General features: G+C 42.4%; 1 protein-coding gene across 3 annotated transcripts; it reads right to left on the bottom strand.

Moving 5' to 3' along the window:
• Positions 1 to 6: 6 nt before the first annotated feature.
• Positions 7 to 19839, bottom strand: nfrkb (nuclear factor related to kappaB binding protein). 3 transcript variants are annotated; one of them, XM_079507876.1, is made up of 29 exons: positions 19491 to 19839; positions 18669 to 18818; positions 17615 to 17816; positions 17241 to 17368; positions 16557 to 16728; positions 15879 to 15983; positions 15413 to 15486; positions 14875 to 14959; positions 14566 to 14758; positions 14266 to 14377; positions 13535 to 13661; positions 12871 to 12948; positions 12326 to 12402; positions 11847 to 11893; positions 11547 to 11607; positions 10852 to 11026; positions 10419 to 10525; positions 9203 to 9326; positions 8955 to 9034; positions 8137 to 8339; positions 6285 to 6540; positions 5364 to 5543; positions 5033 to 5259; positions 4802 to 4904; positions 4115 to 4319; positions 3228 to 3466; positions 1163 to 1269; positions 835 to 970; positions 7 to 292 (listed from the first exon to the last, which is right to left on the bottom strand). In XM_079507876.1, exons 2-29 carry the CDS (start codon positions 18792 to 18794, stop codon positions 158 to 160), a joined length of 3864 nt encoding a protein of 1287 aa, XP_079364002.1. In that variant the 5' UTR covers positions 18795 to 18818; positions 19491 to 19839; the 3' UTR covers positions 7 to 157. The 3 variants fall into 3 exon arrangements, with proteins under 3 accessions (XP_079364002.1, XP_079364003.1, XP_079364001.1); XM_079507877.1 differs by having other exon boundaries at positions 11547 to 11610; positions 14566 to 14743; positions 19491 to 19838; XM_079507875.1 differs by having other exon boundaries at positions 11547 to 11610; positions 19491 to 19837.
• Positions 19840 to 21386: the final 1547 nt, after the last annotated feature.

The following is a 21386-nucleotide window of genomic DNA, read 5'->3' as shown; positions in this document are numbered from 1 at the left end:
CATCGTCGGTGAAGAATTGGATTGGAATGCATTTGGCTCCGTTTGTACACTCTCAAAGTGAAATGAACACTACAATGCACGTTGGAAATGGGCACTATGGTAGGCTTCCACGCTGGTTGACTGGGTGTCATTACTGTGGAGGAGCAGGCGAAGATCATCACTGCGGAGGTGCAGGGGGGGTATCCGCGGTGCTCTTGGATGCTGTTGTGACCACGACGGTAGAAACAGACTTGGGGGAGCCCGTGGCCAGATGCTGATGGAGCTGCTGTGCTTGTACGGTCTGGATCCGCACCTATGAGGAGGGAGAGCAAACAGGACAGAGATCATTATATAAGCTGCACAGATATATCTGTCCAGTCCATAGTCACACAATTCCACACAAACAGATCAACATTGCGATCAAGTGGTCCAGGCGCATGCCAGATATAGGCTCTGGCCTGCTGCCGTTGCGTGTTCAAGTCCCATTCATGACAACCTTTGCTGCATGTCTCTCCCCCGTCTCTCTCTCCCTCTTTCCTGTCAATCTTCACTTGTATCTATCAATAAAGGCAGAAAAGCCTAAAACTAATCTAAAAAAAAAAGAAAAAAACAAACAATTAAATAAAATATTTCCAGCCACTTGTGGGCAATCTAAATAATTCAATATTGCTCACGTGCCAACATTTTATAATGCTTTGTAAAACGTATATTCATTAATGAATCGTTATTTCTTATTTGACGTGTACTTGTGCAGCGCCAGCATTGCTTTCCATCTGCTACAAGAGCGTTGGAACTAGGAATGAGCATCGTGTGTGTGTGACGTGTGTGTGTGTGTGTGTGCGTGAGCGTGCCAACCTGTGTGGCCTGTCCTTGCTGCTGCAGTTGCTGTAGTTGTTGGGCCGTGACGAAGCTCACCGGCTTGTTCCCAGCGATCAGCTTGGTGCCAGCGGGCATGGTGGTCAGGATGATGTTTCTCCCCAGACTGCTGATGCTGTTTGGTGAAAAGCAAAACAGTCAAAAAGTGTCATAATTCTTTTTTGAAGCGTAAAGTGACATATGACTTCAACTGTGAAATGAGCTACAATGTCTACAGTGCACCCCCCACAAATGTGTGGAACTGGAGGTCTGATTTGGTGGGAGGTAACAAAAAATAAATAAAAAAAGTTAAGTCATGGAAACTCACTTGGTGTTGAGGCTTCCTTTCATGATAGGAGAGGTCAGGACACTCTTGCTCTTCAGTGGCTGGTTGAGGACAGACAGCGGCAGTGTGATCCGGGCAGGTAACTTCCCCTGTTGACGGGATGACAACACAGAACTTACATTATATATTATGATATAGGCCTACTGCATGTTCCTCACGTTTCTCCCCACACATGAAGTCACCGTAAAGCACTGTACTTACTGTGCAGTAACGTAAGTGCTCAGTTATGACATTAGCAGCACTGATACAATGCTAAACAATGCTTTTCTGTAAAGTAATTTGTCACAGTCCTGATACAAGCATAGTGCAATTCAAAGAGAGTAAGAGGATACCAAGAATGAAATTAACGTAATTTAAAGGGAAAAGATCTGCACTAAGATCAGACCTTTTCATACAATGACGCACGGCCAGAAGTTTCAAACACTTCAGTACAATATATACTTTGTTAAGCGGAGTCCCTTATGGTTCTATGCTACAGGCCACCCCTTTTCTCTCTGATGCATCAAATTCTCTGTATCATCATATCTCTCTTCTCTGTATCATCATACCTCTCTTCTTTCATCATATCTCTCTTCTCTGTATCATCATATCTCTTCTCTCATCATATCTCTCTTCTCTGTATCATCATACCTCTCTTCTTTCATCATATCTCTCTTCTCTGTATCATCATATCTCTTCTCTCATCATATCTCTTCTCTGTATCATCATATCTCTCTTCTCTGTATCATCATCTCTCTTCTCTCATCATATCTCTCTTCTCTGTATCATCATATCTCTCTTCTCTGTATCATCATATCTCTCTTCTCTCATCATATCTCTCTTCTCTGTATCATCATATCTCTCTTCTCTGTATCATCATATCTCTCTTCTCTCATCATACCTCTCTTCTCTCATATCTCTCTTCTCTGTATCATCATATCTCTCTTCTCTGTATCATCATATCTCTCTTCTCTGTATCATCATACCTCTCTTCTCTGTATCATCATATCTCTCTTCTTTCATCATATCTCTCTTCTCTGTATCATCATACCTCTCTTCTCTGTATCATCATATCTCTCTTCTCTGTATCATCATATCTCTCTTCTCTGTATCATCATCTCTCTCTTCTCTGTATCATCATCTCTCTTCTCTGTATCATCATCTCTCTTCTCTCATCATATCTCTCTTCTCTGTATCATCATATCTCTCTTCTCTGTATCATCATATCTCTCTTCTCTGTATCATCATATCTCTCTTCTCTCATCATACCTCTCTTCTCTCATCATATCTCTCTTCTCTGTATCATCATATCTCTCTTCTGTATCATCATATCTCTCTTCTCTGTCTCATCATATCTCTCTTCTCTGCATCATCATATCTCTGTTCTCTGTATCATCATCTCTCTCTCTTCTCTGTATCATCATATCTCTCTTCTCTGTATCATCATATCTCTCTTCTCTGTATCATCATACCTCTCTTCTCTGTATCATCATACCTCTCTTCTCTCATCATATCTCTCTTCTCTGTATCATCATACCTCTCTTCTCTCATCATATCTCTCTTCTCTGTATCATCATATCTCTCTTCTCTGTATCATCATACCTCTCTTCTCTCATCATATCTCTCTTCTCTGTATCATCATATCTCTCTTCTCTGTATCATCATACCTCTCTTCTCTCATCATATCTCTCTTCTCTGTATCATCATATCTATCTTCTCTCATCATATCTCTCTTCTCCGTATCATCATACCATACCAACTTTTAGGGTTCTGAATCTGAACCAATTCATTTTCAGTGGAACTGGTTCAATATTAGGCAGGAAAAAATAACTGAACCGGTTCAAACCCGGTGGAAAAGGGGCCCGAGGGTGTACTAATGGAATCTGTTCAATTTAGTTATAAGTTAGTTCACAGTTAACTGAGCATTTTAAAGTGTAGATTTGGGGTCCCAGAGATGAAGGTAAAAAAAAAAAAAAAAAAAAGATCAAACAGGGTTCTATTGCCTAGTAGTGCATATCAAACAGAGGGTTCATGAAATTAAAAAGGTTGTGAACCACCGTTGTCTTACCGCTTGCGTGGTCACTACCGTAGCAGTGACAGGCACCTGCCGGACGGTGGCCGTGGCGGTCCCCAGCGTCAGCGTGGCACACGAAGCCGCCACCGTCAGCCCTTTGCCTCCTCCCATGGCCACCACGCCGGCCGAGAGGGTGGGCTGCTTGCTGCCGGCGGTGGTCACTGTGATGGTGTGGCCCTGCTTTCCCTGCGGGATCATACCCAGGCCCGGCATGATGCGGATGGTCGTGCCTCCTGCACCACCGCCAACCATTATTTGTGTTTTTTTTAACGAAAATTGTACAGGGAAGACATGACAAATGACTTAAATATACACAGAAATGACTGACAATGACCGTTACCAACAATCAAAAACAATTGTGCAATATGGCCAAAATATATCATATTTAATAACTTATTTAATTAGTTATTAAATTATGCAAGAACCGTGACAGGAACCAAAATTCTTTCTGCTCGGCCTCTACCCAGATTGACACAATATAAAGTGCAAAGAGCGAATGTTTATAGATGTCTTTTACAAGCTAAAAGAGTAATAGCATTAACCCGGAAGAGGCTGGACAAACCAAATATTGCACATTGGTTCAAGGAACTGTCTATGTTTACCTCTGGACAACATTCGTAGTTTTATACAATATATTGAAAATAATAAGTCGCACACCTGGAGAGTAGTGCTGTGTGATCGTCTTGTAATGCTTTTTTGTTCTCTCTAATGTAATGTACTCAATGTTGTTTGAAAAAGAAAAAAAGTATATTGTTGAAAAACAAAAAAAATAATTGTGACAGGCACACATGGAAACATTTGACAATTATGCAAAAATAATTGAGATTATCTCAAATAATTGCGATCAGGCGATTACGTAATATTGTTTTTACAGGCCTTACCGCCGGGAGTGCCCTTGGCCGCGTCCGAGGACGACACCGTGAAGGTCCTGTTCTTCTGCTCGGCCAGTGTCACGGCTAGCGTGGGCATGAGGCGGATGCCCCCTGAGTCCCCCGCTGCCTTCAGCAGGGCCGAGCCACCGGGGACCACCTTGCCGCCGGCCAAGAGGTCCCCGCCGCCGCAGATCGTGGCCACTGTCGTGTAGGGCTGTCACGGTAATCGGCACACAAATAATTGCGATTAACGATTTAATTGAGTTCTTGGCGTTGAACCGTTTGGTTTTTAGGCTTCATGAATGGTCACAAATTGTACAGGGCAAATATGTCAGATAAATAAATATAAATATACAAAGAAATGCTCACATTGACACATTAATGAATGCTTTCAAAGAAGGAAATGTAAAAATAGCGGAAATGCGGATTTACAAGCTTACAACACTACACAAAATTACGTCACTTTGTTACGTGTAGTGAGCTTGTAGATCAGCTAATTCCGCTATGTATGGAAAACGCTTGAGAATGTATGTAAATGTTTCAAACGAATATGACGATTATGACAAAAATAATTACAATTATCCCAAACAATAGTCTCTATGCACACAGAATATATCTTAGTGGGAAGAGTTAATTCTGTGTGCATAGAGCCTATTGCGATTCTAGGCGAGTGCGTAATAACTGTAACAGGCCTACCGTGGTGGAGGAGAAGGAGGTGGGGGAGGAGTGGCGAGGCAGCGGCGGGGGCGGGGTTGAGACGTGGAGCGTGGCCGAGATGCTCTTGCCTCCGCTCGTCGCGCTGCCGATACAATTCAGTTTCAGTTAGTTATAGTTTATATTTTTATTCTAGTGTTTATTTTGTTCAGTTAACAAAAAAGTTTTTTAAATGTTAGTTTTCGTTATTTCGTTTTAGTTAACTATAATAACCTTGTGAGGAAGTCGGGGCTGAGCTTGACCGTGGTGACTGGGGACTTGGCGAGGGTGGCCATCATGTCCGGGGTGATGCGCAGCACCGTCTGGCCCTTGGAGTCCGTGGTGATGGAGGACGGGGGTAGGCGGAGGACATCTTTGCCCTGGATGCGCAGGTTGGTGGCAGTTATCGGGATCCCCGCGGTCCCCGGGGTCTTCATCCCCAGCTGGCCTGTGATGGAAACCTTATACACGTGCACAAGGATAGAGTTCAGAGTCAGACAGATTTTCAGTTTTAAAAAGATTTTACGGGGCAAAAATTAATTTGCGTGCACAGAAAGCTGTGCACCTGTTTGATGTTCTGGCCGGTGACTCCCTGCAGGACGACGGGGGATGAGGGGATTTTGGCCGGGCTGCCAGGGGAACCGGCCTGAGGTTTAGCCATAGACACAGCTGACACTGACAGGGTGGTCGAGACCTGGACTGGACTGCTGCCAGACTGAGTCCTCAGAGGCAGGGATACCACTGCCTGCACACGCACACACATACACACACAGATCATTATTTGCGTTCACATTTAACAAGAAATTCTTGAACACAAACAATAGGAGATGCACAAACTTGGAAAAGTGCTTCAGGATACAGATCACGGGTACAGGAAGCATCCTGTACCTCCATCCTTCTCCATGTATGGCAACTGTCAATTATCGCAGACACTGAACAGAATTATGCCAATGCCTTAACTCTCGGCTTGGGCATTCCTGCAATCTGCAGGCCTCTCACAACTGATTTAAGGACCAGCATCCTTAGATGTTGGTACTTTAGCAACTTTGGTAAGGAATGCCTCTTCCAAAATGGTCACTCTGTATATATTCCTATATTCCAGTATATATTTTTCTGGGATCATCATTTTGGGCAATACCATTACAAAGGTGACACATTTTTTATAGAAGACAACTGTGTGAAATGGAAGTGACAAAAGGGCAACGTGTGCGGCTCGTGGAACTGCCGGCTGCCTTAATAGTGTAGAAGATGTATACATGTTGCGGCATAAATAATATATTAACAGCTTTTAATCCAGAATTGGTCGACACTGTACAAAACAAAAATAAAATGAACAAACTGTACAAAAAAACTAACTTTCAAAAGGCCACAGTGCTGTCCAGAGGGCAAAGGGGCAGGTGCTCTAGCACTACCTTGTGTCTATCTGTGCACGCCCCTGGCATACTTATTCCACCACTGAAAACAACATTCTTCCACATTTGCTTACCTGTGAAATCCCCTTGGTGCCCACTGACACCGGCACCCTGATCTGGTGAGGGGACTGGTGCACCAGTGTGGCCTGCTGAGCCGCCACGTTGGTCTGAGCCGACACCACGCGCACCTGAGGCAGAGAGCCGTGTCCTCCCAGGTGGCTCACTATGCGAGCCGCGTGCTGCTGGGACGTGGCTGGCTGCGGTGCCGCCTGGCTGCTGGGCAAGATGGTGCCCAGCTGGGGCATGGAGGGAGGGGACACGAGGAGAACCCTGGGCCAGGGAACATAAATAGGGGTAAAAGGAAAGAGAACAGGGTTGGATCTTTAATCCTCATCACACATCAGAGCTGTGAAAACGTAGCCTGGCTAATAAACCAGACCGAATCAGCCGTTGGCAAAAGAAAATTGCCTGCCGGCGGATTGCGGTCTGGAGAGGCTCAATTGTACGCCCATTTCCTACACCAGAGAACTGGTGTGGCCAATCGGGACACGGTATGCAATATGGGCGGGCTTTGGTACAGTGACGTTCAATGCTTGAGACCTTTGACTGACAGTAGCTCTGACCAATTGCGTCAAAGAGAAAATGTTTGAACCCGCCCCCCGGGAAACAAGATCCATACACAGCATCTCCAGACTCAAATACCACACGACAGTGTGATTTGAGTCTGGCTTATTAGCCAGGCTAGTGAAAACGGTGTCTGGGGCTGTGATGACGTGTAGAATCCCTTCCCTCTAAAACCAAGCTGCGCTATGGACAAAAGCAACTGTAGACCATACAGGTACTTTATATTACTGCCAACCACTTTCCAAAGCATACTGTACGTTTTCATTTTAGAATCACCCCATTGATTTCATTATTTATTATTATTTTCATTTACTTTCTGGTAATAAACCCATAAAAAACTAAAAAGGCACCACAACGTTCAAGACTCCTACTGAAATGACTGGAATCAAATGGCTTCCTAAACTTATGGTATGCTTTGGAAAATGTTGTCAGTAATGACAAGTAAAACATTAGCCATAGTCGAATGGGTTTTCTTTTAACGGAGTGATTCTTAACAAGCAATGGAATATCATAGAAAATAACTATATCAAATAAGGCTGTGTCCAAATGTACTGTATAACAACTGATCTTGCAATATCAATATTCAGAAGAAAAAATATCACTCAAAACTACACTGCCCTACACAGCCAAGTGCAGTAACTAAACTACACTGCCCTACACAGCCAAGTGCAGTAACTACGTTTTTGGACACACCAACGTATTTGTGTATCCCAAAGATCAAATTAGCCTTTGTGATTTCGGGGAATAAACAATTACCTAAGTTTAAATAATTTACAAGACGTCTACACAATTAGAGAATGTAGAAGAATTCTTATTTTGATGAACATTTTCTTGTTATCTCTCCTATGGTATCAAAGTCAATACAGCATGGAAATGTGGACATATTCTTTAGTTTTGGGTCTGCAAAGCTAAATATCATCATTGGTCCATGGCTCTGGAATCTGGAGTAATTTTAAAAAATGTGTTTTTCAAAAGTCGGCCTCCTGGTGGCGCTCTAACAGGCCGTACTGGAAAATGTGGGGAAGAGGTTCATCGTTGGCATCCAGGGAGTGTGTGTGCAACATTTGGCACAGACCGGGTTAACGGTGCTGGACATTAGCTGGTAACAGACGGACGGACGGACGGACGGACGCACGCACACACACAGTCACACACACACAGACGGAGTGCAAAACATACTCTCTCCCCATGCCTTCAGCCTGGTGGAGACAATAATGGGCGATGATATGAAAAGGGTTGAAATGAGAGCTGTATGAGATAGAAATATGGAGTGGACCAAGACTACTGTTGCCTTCTACAGACCCTGGGCTGGACTTGACTGCGTCTGGGAGTCCACTCTTTGTGGGCGTGCCGATTGTGGAGGCCATCGGTGACTTGGGGGTGCCAGGTGTGCTTGGTGTGGGCGTGGCGGAGGCCGGGGACATGGGGTTGGTTCCCAAAACATCCAGTCCGGCCTCCAGCGAGCCAGGGGTTTTGCCGCCGCTTCCTTCCTTGCTGCCAGACTTCTACAAGGAAAAGCAAAGCTTGAGAACCACTATGAATAAAAACAGTAAAATAATAAAATAATATTAATAATAATCAGTGTTTATTCAACTCAGAGAATGTAAAAACTCAGACCAGTCTGAAGCGAGTGGTGCAACAGCACCCCCTATTGGTACTCTAAACATAGTCACATTGGTACTCTAAAAATAGTGACATAGTCCCATAGGGACAAAGCTGTTCCTTGGAGTGGTTGCACCACTCAAAAATGAACAATTTGTACACACTGAGTTACTGTCTAAAAGAAAATAGTATACCAGGCATAAACTATCTCTTGTCCAACCTTCTTAGAGTTTGGATTTCAAATTTAAATTATATCCTCATAATAAATACTTAGAACGAAGTACTATTGACTTCTTTACTGCCAATACTAATAAGAGAGAGACTCAAGTATTTACTCCCCTTAGTGTTGCAACTCAGTTACTGCTCTTTGACTTTAAATAACTATGTAATGTAATGTTATTACAAAATCACATATGATATCTATATTACAGTATACTGTACTTACATAGGTTTATGTTAACAAATGTGCTGTGAAAGGTGTCATTGATGTAGAAAGATTAAAACCCGGTAGGACTCACAGGCTTAGATGCAGGTTTAGGTTTTTGCTGTAGGGCTTTTCTGGCTTTTGCTGCAGCAGCCTGAGCCTGATGGATCCTCTCTGGATTGAGGCAACATTGATCAGTGTTGGAGTTAGCTACAGAGGCACTGCACGGAACAACTTACAGGATCACAGGACCAATGAAAACATTGAGTATTGTTGGAAAAGTCTTGCGGGGCCATGCCACACGACATTTAAAACAAGTCATTGTGATATCACTAAACTCACCGAACTCCTCCTGACTGCGATCTCGGTGCAGGTAGATCCACAGCTTGCGTCCGATGTCGTACTTCACACAGGGGTCTTTCTCGTAGTGAAGTCGGTCCAGAGCCCCACTGACCACCGTGTTCACCTGTAAACAGTGGTGGAAAGTACGGTAAGTACATTTACTTAAGTACTGTACTTAAGTACAATTTTGAGGTATTTGTACTTTACTTTAGTATTTCCAGTACTTTTACTTCTACTCCACTACATCTCGGATCCAAATATTGTACTTTTACTCCACTACATTTATTGGCAAACTTTAGTTGCTAGTTACTTCGTAGATTTAGATTATTACAAAATACAGTAACCACTTCAGCCCTATAAACATTTCGGCCATTCGATTTGATTTGTAGATCTGCTATTTTCAAAGAATCGTATACAATGTTGTATTGTGATTTATCATAGAATATTGGCATACTGACAATACTGAATAATATATTCACTTCTTCAGCAAGCTGGTAGGAGCTGAAAATAAAACATGATCATTTGTACACTCTCAGTTAACACCCGAGCGGCATAAACAGAGTTCTCCGTCCAGTGCTCAGGACGGAGATTAATAAAAGGACGGAGATTTATTGATATCAAAACTGCATCGCTCCACAGGCTGGGAGCGTCTGTTGCGCAACATTCGATATAATTTCCGGTTGGGACGTCATCTAAAATATTCCCCCTCATTTTAGCGGATGAGACCGAAAATCTTAAAACGTGAATAACTCTTGATCTAAATCATTCCGTCCAATTCTAAGCAAAGATTATGTTTTAGACGGTCCATCACGGTCCCGTCGCTAGTCGCGTTAGAATTAATTATACCTCCCATTGTTGTCGATCGCCTCGGGAGTGTTTTGGCTACATCAAGCTACTTCAGCTACATCCGGGATAGTGCCTGGTGCGTCACTAAATGTGCTCCGTTGCTGTAAATCGCTGGGTGCTCTGATTTAATGGTCCTAAATACCCCCGGGCGTTTGTGGTGTTTACTGTGCATCTTTCTGTTTCACAATTTAATTTGCATGATTAATATCCACACAATTCCACAGTACACCACAGTACACCTACGGTATAATAAGCAAGCATTTCTTTTTTTTGAATGTCTGCTGTCTTTCAATAATTCATAATTGTGATCAAAATAATCTCATTGGTTTGTAACCATATACATTTTGTACAGTACGTGCCACTGCCACACCTGAGCACTAGTGACATCTGGTGCTAGAAACTGGGAGTCCTTCAATAGCTCGCATATCTCGGCTCTGGTTCCTTCTCCATTTGGCAATCTGGCTGCTGCATCCCGCACTGCAGTAAAGAATGAAAGGTTAGGTCAGCCACACGCACTGAGAATAATGGTTAACTGAATGGTAATACTTACAGCTTGACTGCAATGTGGTCACTATTGTCACTTTTTTATTTGTTTTTGAAAGTCAAAAGGTGAGGGTTAGAGATTTGATTTTATATCAGCAATGGTTATGGTTAGTGCAGTTCTGGGAGGATTTAATTCGCTATACTTTTGATGGTTAGATCCGTTTTGTAGTATTTTTTCTCAGTTACAGTTGCTGGCTCTATGACTACTGTACCTCCGGGGCGATAAAGATTCTTTGTACAGCAGGAAAAGGTGATCTAACCCAGAGAGAGAATGGTGACGTAGGCCGGACGGTCCGAACGTAGCAGAGTGTGTTCCCTGGCTTTGTTGAGAGACATCTCCTTGTCAAACACCCCTTTAACAGGCCCCACCACTGACTCGAAGCCGTGCATCCTGAACCGGAAGGCTTTGTGTGGCTGGTCGTACCTCTGTTGCTCCTAATAGACAAAACAAGAGAGACAGAGAGAGAGGGAGAACATAGATTGATTAGTTGACTTAATGATCTTAATGATCACATGTGTAAAATGATGTTGCTGTATACAATCATACAGGTTGGTGAGGTTGAGAACTGAACATTCTAATGTTGATTTCACAATGGCTACTGGTTATTAATTGGAATACAGACTGGTAAGATTAAAGGGTTACATCTGGAGTTTACCAGAGATGTACTCATTATTTTTAAAAGAACAATTAATTCAGCATGGACAAAGTCTTGATCGACCAAAACCAAACAAAGCGATTCATCTATTATACGACTATGAGGGGACAGCCCTGGGAGATACGTTACGCTATGTTACCTAACAGTAGTATGGTTAGTTTTACAGTAAACTGTATTTGTCACATACTGTAATTAGTAGGGGTCTGTACCATGTCTGAACCAATCACGAACAATGTATTGTAAATTAAATAAGTATGTACATTGTAATGAAAACTTTTCCACATGGGCCGAAAACTAACCTGGATTTGAAAGACGTGTCTCTCATCTCCAGTGCTGGGTCTCACCACATAGTCAGTCCAACTGCTTTATTAGTCAAATATAACACATATGACAAATATTGACACTGAATGTAATACTACAAAAACTACAAAAGGAAACTATGTTCTGCTGGTCTATACAATACAAGTGTATAAACTCTTTAGGCACTTGGCCATTGCAGTGTACACACAGTAAAGTCTTAAGTGTTGTTAATTTATGCATTTGAGTATTTAACGGTGTGTATTACAAGGTCAAGTAAAGTGAATTTATAGATGACTTACACTCTGGTTGTGGGGGACGTTATCTCCGATAGTTCTTCACTCTCTGTCTGTGGAAGACATTAAAATATTAGCAGAGATGTTTGGATTACAAAAACAATTAGTCATTATGAAATATTTAGTTTCAAACTGGGAGAAAGTAAGACGTGCATTTTAATTTCTGGGGAACATTATATACAGAGAATATCACCTTTGATACCTGATGAAGGTCGTAATAGACCGAAGCGTTAACAGAGTAGCCTAATAAACTACTGCTATAAGTGAAGACAGTGTGCGGGACTTCATTTTGTCTCATTGTTGCACTGGTTGCCTGCTCCGACGCACCTGTCCCAGTGGGTGTGCATAAGGACTTTTCTCTATAATGTGCAAGGAGTTGCCTTGGTGTGGACGGCCTTAAAAGTAAAACCGTTTTGTTGCAAAAAGTTGCGACTAGTTGCATTGGTGTGGTTTTGCCTACATTAGGGTCCCACCGGTAATCATACCTTAATAACCAGATCTTTGGAGTCCAGCCACAGCTGACACAGTGCATTAAGATCCTTCTCCGAGTCCAGACTGGGACCTGCAGGATGTTAACAACCTTTCATTACAAAATGCAAAATCGGAGAAAACCACTCAAACGTTTCCTTGCGTCAACACACCTGTTGTACAGCAAAGCCTCCTAAAGCTACAATAGCCCAGGATTCAAACCCAGGTCTCCTGCACGAGCAACCTTTCTACTGCAGAGCTTAAAAGACGACTTCACCCATTTTCAATGTATCTTCTCATTAATGCTCATGTTAAAATGGTACAATTCTTTTCAGTCTAGTTTCTGTCTCAGAGAAGGGCTGTGGACATTTCAGAAACATGTCTACCAGTGACATCATCGATGGGAGATCCAAGCTAATAGAAACTGCAGGCTTTCGATTCCTGGAAAGTTAACATGCTATAATGAAAGACATTGTTCCCAAGTTAATACAAATCTAAATAAATAAAATTGAAATTTGGTTTGGAAAAAAAGAAGATGGACAGCTATTGCAAAACTTCTTACCTATCCACTTCCACTGCTGAGACTGGTCCCCAAACTCCACATATGGAGTGAACCCGGTGGGGAGAGCCATCATACCATCTGAACCACAAACACACAAGCAATGAATACATACAAATGTATGCCCTTATTATACTTAAGTCAGACAAGGTTTTGTGATGTGAAAGTAGACAGTCTACATACAAGCTCACGAGCTTGTATGTAGTTGTGAGTTTGTAGATCTGCTATTTTCAGAAAATAATTTTATATACATTTTAGGAGTGAATACATATGTTTAGACAGCCTGTCAGCTGGTCAGTCAATGCTGCCCCACTTGTCTATATACGACAGGTGTAGGACAAAGCCTACGACAGCTCCCGACCTGATATTTGGCGTGGCGTACACCAAAGTTCTGGAATGATAAATGCCGAAAGTTGCGGTGATTCCGGCGTACGCCTCATTTATCAAAGAAAATGGCCTAAGTGGATATTTATTGTCAATCTTGACAATCGTTACATTCCCATCTTAACATCTTGGCTGTTTTTAATAACATGCAGCAGACTACATGAAAAGTCTGCTATTCTCCATTACTGAACTGTGAATCCACGTCAACATGGTGTGCCATTCCAATGAAGGGTATCAATGAGGTTCATCTCATCTTAAAAGGCAGTGGAATCACACAACTCACCTTTAGCTTCACCTGCAAGGAACTGCAGGGCTGGCAGTACCATCTCTGACCAGCAGGAGGCGGATGAAAACCAGGGGTTGAGTGAACTGGCCGGAGAGGACTGCCATACTTGAACTCTCTCCTCTAACTGGGACACAGACACAGTTCAAAGGTCAGCAAAGCACATAATATATTGCTTGTCTGCCATGACAGCAACACCCATATTTACTGGCCCTTTACGGAAGGTGATAATAAACGTTTCTGCATTCATGGCAGGAGCTGTTAGGCGTTCAGTGTCAGGGACATTTCGACATGTAGACTGGACGAGTCAAGGGTCAAACCAGGCACCTCCCAGACGTCCTCTCTCTACCCACCTTTATGGCTTTCAAACAGCAATGAGTGCTACTAAACCTCCCTAGAACAGTACAGTGGTTCTCAAACATTTTCATGTCAATGACCCCCAAACTGATGTATTTGACGGTGGACCGTCATTTGAAAAGATTTGGTGCCAGGGACCACATGAGAAGATTTAGCAATATATTTCAAAAATATGCAATGAGCATTTACTATAAATCGACTATTTTCGAATAGCTGGAAAATAAAATGGGGCTTTAGAGTTCTAAACTGCTACCCCTCAAGGATCACGGGGGGTCCTCAGACCCCACTTTGAGAACCAGTGCACTAGTAGGAATTATAAGCATAATAATAATTTGACCAGTCAGATTGCTTCATGGCTGAAACTTGGTTAATACCATTGACGTGCTAGCCAGGATTTCTGATTTCAAGACGCTCTCCAACAAGTTGAAGAAACTGATGGCTATCTCCTCCACAGCGGCAGGGCTGTTCTGAGACTCATCCATCACCCTGTCATGACACAGCAAGAACACAAAAAAGTTAATAAAGGGGAGGCGTCCAAAGGCGTCCTGTGGCATGGAATGAGTTAATCACTGTTTATTTTACAGGACTGTTGCTGTATATTGTTTTTACGTAGAATATGAACTTGACCAATCCCAGTTGGAATGACCGCCTGGACATTTCTACAATACACTCACTCTTCCTTGATGTTGGCCAGTGGAGTAGACGGGGCGTCGGGGGGAGCAGGGACGAGGTTTGCAGATGGCGTGGGCATCTCTGAAGACCCAAGAGGTTCACAGGGATCCTCAGCTTCCACTTTGATTGTCCTCATCTTCTTCTTCCTCCTCTCCTCTTTAATCCTTTTCTTAGGCAGTGCTAGATCAAACAGTGCTGGACGGTGAATAAATGACGGACGGACATTAAACGATTATCTTAACACCAGACCCAGAGAGATGTGAAAAAGCAAGAAAAAGCAAGCATAAAAAAAATAAAGGTAATTTACTCACTCATAGCAGAGCCTTTCCGGCCAATATTTACTCTTGAAATCATGTCCCCAAGTTGGATATCAGACGTCATCAGGTCTGGATGGTCCTAAGAGAACAAATCCAAGTAAGCGGAAAACGCATTTTTGATTGAACTGCCCCTTTAAACCCAGTGAGAAGCAGTGCACCAAGTTTCTCAATACAAAAGAATCACACTCGTGTGAAGTGAGGGGCGCTCACTGTGGGTGCCACATGGCGTCACTGCTTAAACTTAAAGCAAACATTAAAAGTCCATAAACTTGACTGCCACATGACGTCACGAGTGGCCTGTTTTGTTTTTTTGTCCATAGACTTGGCTGATTTTTGTGGCGCATGAATAAGACAAACATTCAAATTCCATAAGCCAGACATCGGAGGGGCTCAGGCCCTCCAAAAATATCTGCAAGGTTGTGCAGTGAATGATCCTAAATTAGGTAGGAAACAACATTGTAACGACGCCTGGGTTAAGAAAGTCTCATTTAAGAACACAGATCTATAAAATATGCACAAGGAGGCCACTCACTGGCTGTCTCTTCCTCTTCTCCTTGTGATTCTGCAGCATAGTTTTCAAGTCACGCTCTCCGAGTTCCATCCTTTCTGGAAAGGGAAAAACCAAAAGATGCGTCTTCAACCATGAGCTGCAGTATGATGACAGCATCATATAGAGCAGTGGTTCCCAAATTATTACATTAGATTATGATTAGTTTAATGTACAACATTATTTTCTCATTCAACAGTAAACAAATCAATATAGTGTATATGGATAATTTGCAGACCTTTTTAATACCAAATTGGCAAAATATTACATAAGAAAGAGATAAACATCGTGGAAATAGCTGATCTACAAGCCAACACAATATTTATCTGGGGAACAGAGTCAAACTAAATGTAACACCTATAATGAAGTGCTTGTCAGGGACCGGGTGGGTGGTCCCCAGATCAAATATGATTATTTTGGGGGGGTCGCGGCCTGAAAAGTTGTGACTGACCAGTACTCTTCATGTCCTGGGTACAGAGGCTGGGGTGAACCCTGAGAGAGATGGTGGCTGTGGGGGATGAAGGTGACGGTGGAGCTGGAGGCCACGACGAAGAGTCTGAAAATACACGCAAAAATGTTTGAAATGAAAGGAAAGCTTCACAGATTTCCAACCTAAATCCAATTGTTCCAGTATGAGGAGAACAATGATAGTGTGGCAAAACAATTGAAAATGTACAGTTAGTGATCTCCTCACATCACAACAATGGTATTTAGTCACACTGCGACTGACACAGACTCCACATGAAGCTCAAGATCCACATCCCAAAAAAGGTTATTACATTTATTTTACCATTCAATGTTCTGAAACTCCCCACACCCCATACTGTACTTGTTTTTCCCTTGTTTTTACTTTGTTAATATGATGATTTCCTGTCTTTATAGAAATGTATATTTGTATGTCTCTAAATGTTCTAATGAATTGGAAATGGTGGACGCTGTTGTAAACAAGTGTAATGCTTTATCATGGTGTCATCCACAGTAACAGGTTTTGTATTGACTTGTGCTTTCATTTCATTCTGCATACTGTGAATACAATTTTCAATCAGTACATAAAGTCTTGATGTATAGAGAAATGTGTACAGACATTATGTTAGGTAAAGCTAGCAGAATATAAAGCAGAAGAGCTCACCATCATCGTCAGATGAAACATTACTGTCCCCACACTCGATTTTTACTTCTCTCAGTATCCTACTCGTTCTTCTTCTGACTCTTGGTTCCTGCATCTCAGCGTGAGTCCGAGTTGGCAATTTACGTTTCAGTGGAGCATCCAGTCCATTGTGAACGGCTACCTCCAAAAGATCCTGCAATGTAAAGAGATAACAAGATCAAGTAAAAATCTATCATTTGACTTAGACAAATAGACCAAATGTACACCCGTTTGTACACTAGTACAGTTAAATGAACACTAAGGATGTTACAGTGTAGAAGGCCACTTGCCTTGATACATAAATATATGAGTGATCGTTAACGTTTCTGCTAAGCTGTGGAGGTGTAACATTGTCTGTCTCCAGCTTCTATCCGGAACATATAGACTTCATTACGTCCCCTTTATTTGGAGAACCACGTCGACTGGACAGGATAGACATTTAGATAAATAAAATGCGATACAAGCGAGTCGTGGGTTGTGCCTTTTCATTATATTAGGCCCACCATTTAGTCCTTTTAGCAGAAGCAGTACCGGTTCTGCTACTGTGCATCAAACTTCCCTCAAACTTGACACTTCTGTCTTTCTAATTGGTTTACTACTGTAGTCTGAGGATCAATGAAAAAATGACTACCCCACTGAAGTGAAGGTAGTCCAGACATACGGTACCTTTCTCGAGACAAGGATCTGCTTCAGCAGTCTGTGGTAATACTGCTGCAGTGAATACAACTGGCGTTTCTTCTGGGACTTGGTACACAGCTGTCTGTACCTGACCACCTCGGGGTTGAAGTGGCCATCTGAGTTGAATAGAAAAGATGGGTTATATTCAAGGCACGCATGCTCTAAATATGCAATCTTAACCACTATTTTGTACAAGCGCACAACATGTCGCATCGCACCACGTTGTGAGCTTGTATATTGGTTATTTTCAAACATTTCCACCATGGTTACTTTATTTGTATTATGGTGGGACACTGGGATATTAACATTGCTGCAAATAATTATGAATACATAGCAGAAAATAAAAAGAGCAGGAGAGAGACCTCGGAATAGTTTTTGTGCAAGGTGGAGGGGATTTCCGAAGGCAAAGTTCTTGTCGTTGAACAGGCCGCTGATGGTAGCGTTCTGTTCAGTGACGCTGTTGTCGGGGAACTGTGGCAGAAACTGATGAAGGTGCTGCCGCTGGGCCTCTGACAGGGCTTCAGTCCATGTGCTTTCACTCAGCACCGAGAAGAAGATTTCAGGCTGATGGCAGAAGTAAGCAGATGTTACTATACAACCACTGATATGTGTAACCAAACCGAGACCCTAAATCTTTTTTTTTATCCCACGATTTTGCAACCCATTTTTTTACCCAGTGTCAATTATGTAATCCTGGGCACTACACTTCCTCTGACAACCTGCGGAGGGCAGCGGACTGACTATGCATGAGGAGTCCAAGCTGCTGAAGAGTCCAAGCTGCTGAGACCCCAAATATGGTGTGATGGGGTCTTCACAGTAACGCACTCCCGTTTCACATCGCTCCAAAAAACACTTTTTCTGTGGATCCGACCGCTTGTCCCCAGCAGTTCTTGGAGTTGGAGAGATTTGTTTTACTGAGGTTAAGATTAGGAATAAGGTTAGTGTAAAGACCCTCTAGTTAGTACTACTTCACCTTGGGTTGAACAACCTGCTTGGACACCATTGCTGCGGGTCTTGTTGGCTCAGGTTTAGATAATAAGTCAAGCCTTTGGTCTTTTTAAGGTTTAGGCATAGTTTTACTGAGGTTACGCTTAGGTAAGTGTATAGTTTTACCGAGGTTACGTTTAGCAATAAGGTTAGGTTTAGGCATAGTTTTACTGAAGTTACCTTTAGGAACAAGGTTAGGTTTAGGCATAGTTTTACTGAAGTTACCTTTGGGAACAAGGTTAGGTTTAGGCATAGTTTTACTGAGGTTACGTTTAAGAACAAGGTTAGGTTTAGGCATCGTTTTACTGATTTTAGGAATACCTGGTGGCAACCGTTCCGAGGTCACCGGATTTGACCCGGCGCGAGCGTGTTTTGGGCCGAGCGTTCTTGTATTTGGCCAACAATAACAAAGGCTAGCATTTGACTCACGTCCTCCAGCAGGTCCTCTGGCAGACTCACTCGACAGTCACCCAACATGCAGTCTTCCGTTATCGGCCCATCGTTTCCTCCCCTCGGATCAAGTGGGTCTGTTAGCATGTGGGTGAGGGCTTCCATTGGTTCTTCTTTGTTGTATCAACCCTAAGGAGACATGGTGTGTGTTTGTGTGATTATACAGGAGATTACTGTAGTTTAAACCAGTGATTCTGAAACTGTTTAATTTCAAGGACACTCACTTTGATATTATTATTATTACCTCTGGGATCCCAATCTAAAACATTTGTATTGTGACATGCTTTGGTCTGATATGGTGTGTCATTTGGTCTAGAATTAGACGGGGAATTTGAGTTATTGGAGTATTTACCTAACCCTAAGCTGGGGGACCCTTGGAACCCCCCCTTGGAGGAGGACCACGTTGAGAACCACTTGACAAAAACGTCAAATTGCATCAAATCTGTCCTCAATCCAATGTGACAAAAAATACTGTATGCTTGCTTGCTTAACAACACATCAACACTGAGCCACGGCAATTTAGATACAAGAGAACAACGAGGACGAATACAGCTTTGCACTACACATTCATTCAGCCCAGTTAATAGTTAGTTAATATTATTTTTAAGTTTGCTAGTACTACTAATAAATGAATGGCTAATAGGTAGTTAGCATTAGCATTAGCGTAGCTAGGTATTTAACTGCAAAACAAACCAATGTAGCAGAGCTAACAAAGAGCTCTTTCGCGCAGTGCACATAATAGCTGTAAATAATACGCATTTTGCATACAGAGTCAAATACATTAAATAAAAAATAATTTACCCGAAAGTGTTGGGTTGTACCATAAAGGTTGTAAGTAAGTGTCCATAAACAATATTTGGGGAAAAGGTCGGAATGCTTTGGCTGATGGACCGTTTTCTTCTTCGATTGAGTGCCTCGCAGGCACCACTTGGGCAGAGTGTAGGGGGCCCTCTACAGGTTCAACGCCTCAGCTGCACACTGCAGACGAGATGGTCACCAGTGGGATACACGGTGTTTCGTCTCCTCCGGGGGGTCTCTCCTCCGGGGGACCCCCCACTGTCCCGACTCCCCACTCCCCACCCAGGGTCCTTGAGGGAGTCCTTGATGTCCCAGCGAACCCAGCGTGAGGCGCTGAACTTGGCTGAAGGAGCCTCTCCACTCCAGTCAGTAGGCCTACTGTAGGCCTACTCGCGACCAAACTTCAGGTGAAGGTAAGCTGTCGTAAAAATACAAATAAAAAGTAAAAACAAAACACAATGTTTTTTCGAGGGTGTTTTATAGTCATAGACCACCAACTAGACAATGAGAAAAGGTGACACAACTCCTAATTTTAAGCAGTTTATATAAAAAATTAACAACTTGAAACAAACAACAATTTGCAATTGTTTTTGGTGAGAAGGCAAATTATTTGACTTTGGTTGAACCTCATGACTCTTGTGTATATTTGGAGTAAGCATGTCTGTTCATCCATACGTATCTAAGCCATTTGACAATGCAATTCAACCAATGGCCCTTTAAAGAAAAGTATATATAGTGAAGGATTGGGTCCACTCGACCTGAGTCGAGTTGATATTAACATATTCATCGTAAACTCATCCTTCCTCCGGAAAACAAGTGAAACATGGAGACATATGGAATACGCTTCTACACACACACACACGCGCACACACACACACACACACACACACACACACACACACACACACACACACACACACACACACCACGCATGCGCACACACACACACACACACACACACACACACACACACACACACACACACACACACGCATGCGCGCACACACACACACACACACACACACACACACACACACACACACACACACACACACACACACACACACACACACACAGAGACAAAAGTAAAAGTGTGAAACATTGGAAATAAACAGATAGTTCTTAATTGATACTTTGTCGATTCCAGAATCATAAAAGCAGGAATACTGTATAGTCTACATTGAAGAACTGCAGTGCCACTTACATCAGCAAAGATTTTGGAATGTAGAATTTTAAAACTAGATTAAAGTAGAATCAAACCGCTCCTAATCTCCACACTGTATGGGGATGCTGGGTGCGGGTGCACCCAGCAAAACAGAATATCCTACCAACGTTCAAAATGGTCATCTACACATGGAGGGAAATGAATGTTAAGAAATGTGTTCATTTGACATTTCAGCTTTGTTACTTACTTACAAATGTTATGAGCCTGTTGAAAATTTGCTTAGTTGTAGTGCTAAAAGAGTTTTCATTTACTTTCACTTTACTAAACTGGTTGTTGAGATGCTCCACCCTACAAGTTAACCCTTTCACATAACCTATCTCTCTTTCCTTTTTAAGGCCATAGAACTCTAATGTGTGGAGTATTTTTCCCATTTCTGACGCGTGAAATATTTCACGCTATAGTGGGGCTATATTACATTAAATTACTCAACACGTGTTGTGAGCTTGTAGATTGGCAATTTCTTCTATATTTGAATTGTTTTGAAAGACCCCAAATGACATTCCAAAATAGGGACACTAAGTTGAAAATGGCCAAGTGAAACATTTAGCTTACACTCTTCTGACAATCATTTTACATCTCAGTCTTCAGGCTATTACATTGTATCAGGGTCATAATATGTCTTACTTCAATAGACTGACATTGTCATCAATATTTCTGATTATTTCACTTCACAG

The sequence above is a fragment of the Electrona antarctica genome (genome assembly GCF_951216825.1).
Source record: "Electrona antarctica genome assembly, chromosome: 8".
NCBI classification, from domain to species: domain Eukaryota; kingdom Metazoa; phylum Chordata; class Actinopteri; order Myctophiformes; family Myctophidae; genus Electrona; species Electrona antarctica.
This window is presented reverse-complemented; position numbering and strand designations above follow the sequence as displayed.

Coding starts and splice junctions, on each gene's coding strand:
- nfrkb (XM_079507875.1), bottom strand. CDS start 18,794: ATGGAAGCCCTCACCCACATGCTAACAGACCCACTTGATCCGAGGGGA. Junction 5,544..6,284: donor GCACCAAGGGGATTTCACAG/GTAAGCAAATGT, acceptor GTGCGTGTGCAG/GCAGTGGTATCCCTGCCTCT. Junction 1,270..3,227: donor CGGTAGTGACCACGCAAGCG/GTAAGACAACGG, acceptor TCCCGTCAACAG/GGGAAGTTACCTGCCCGGAT.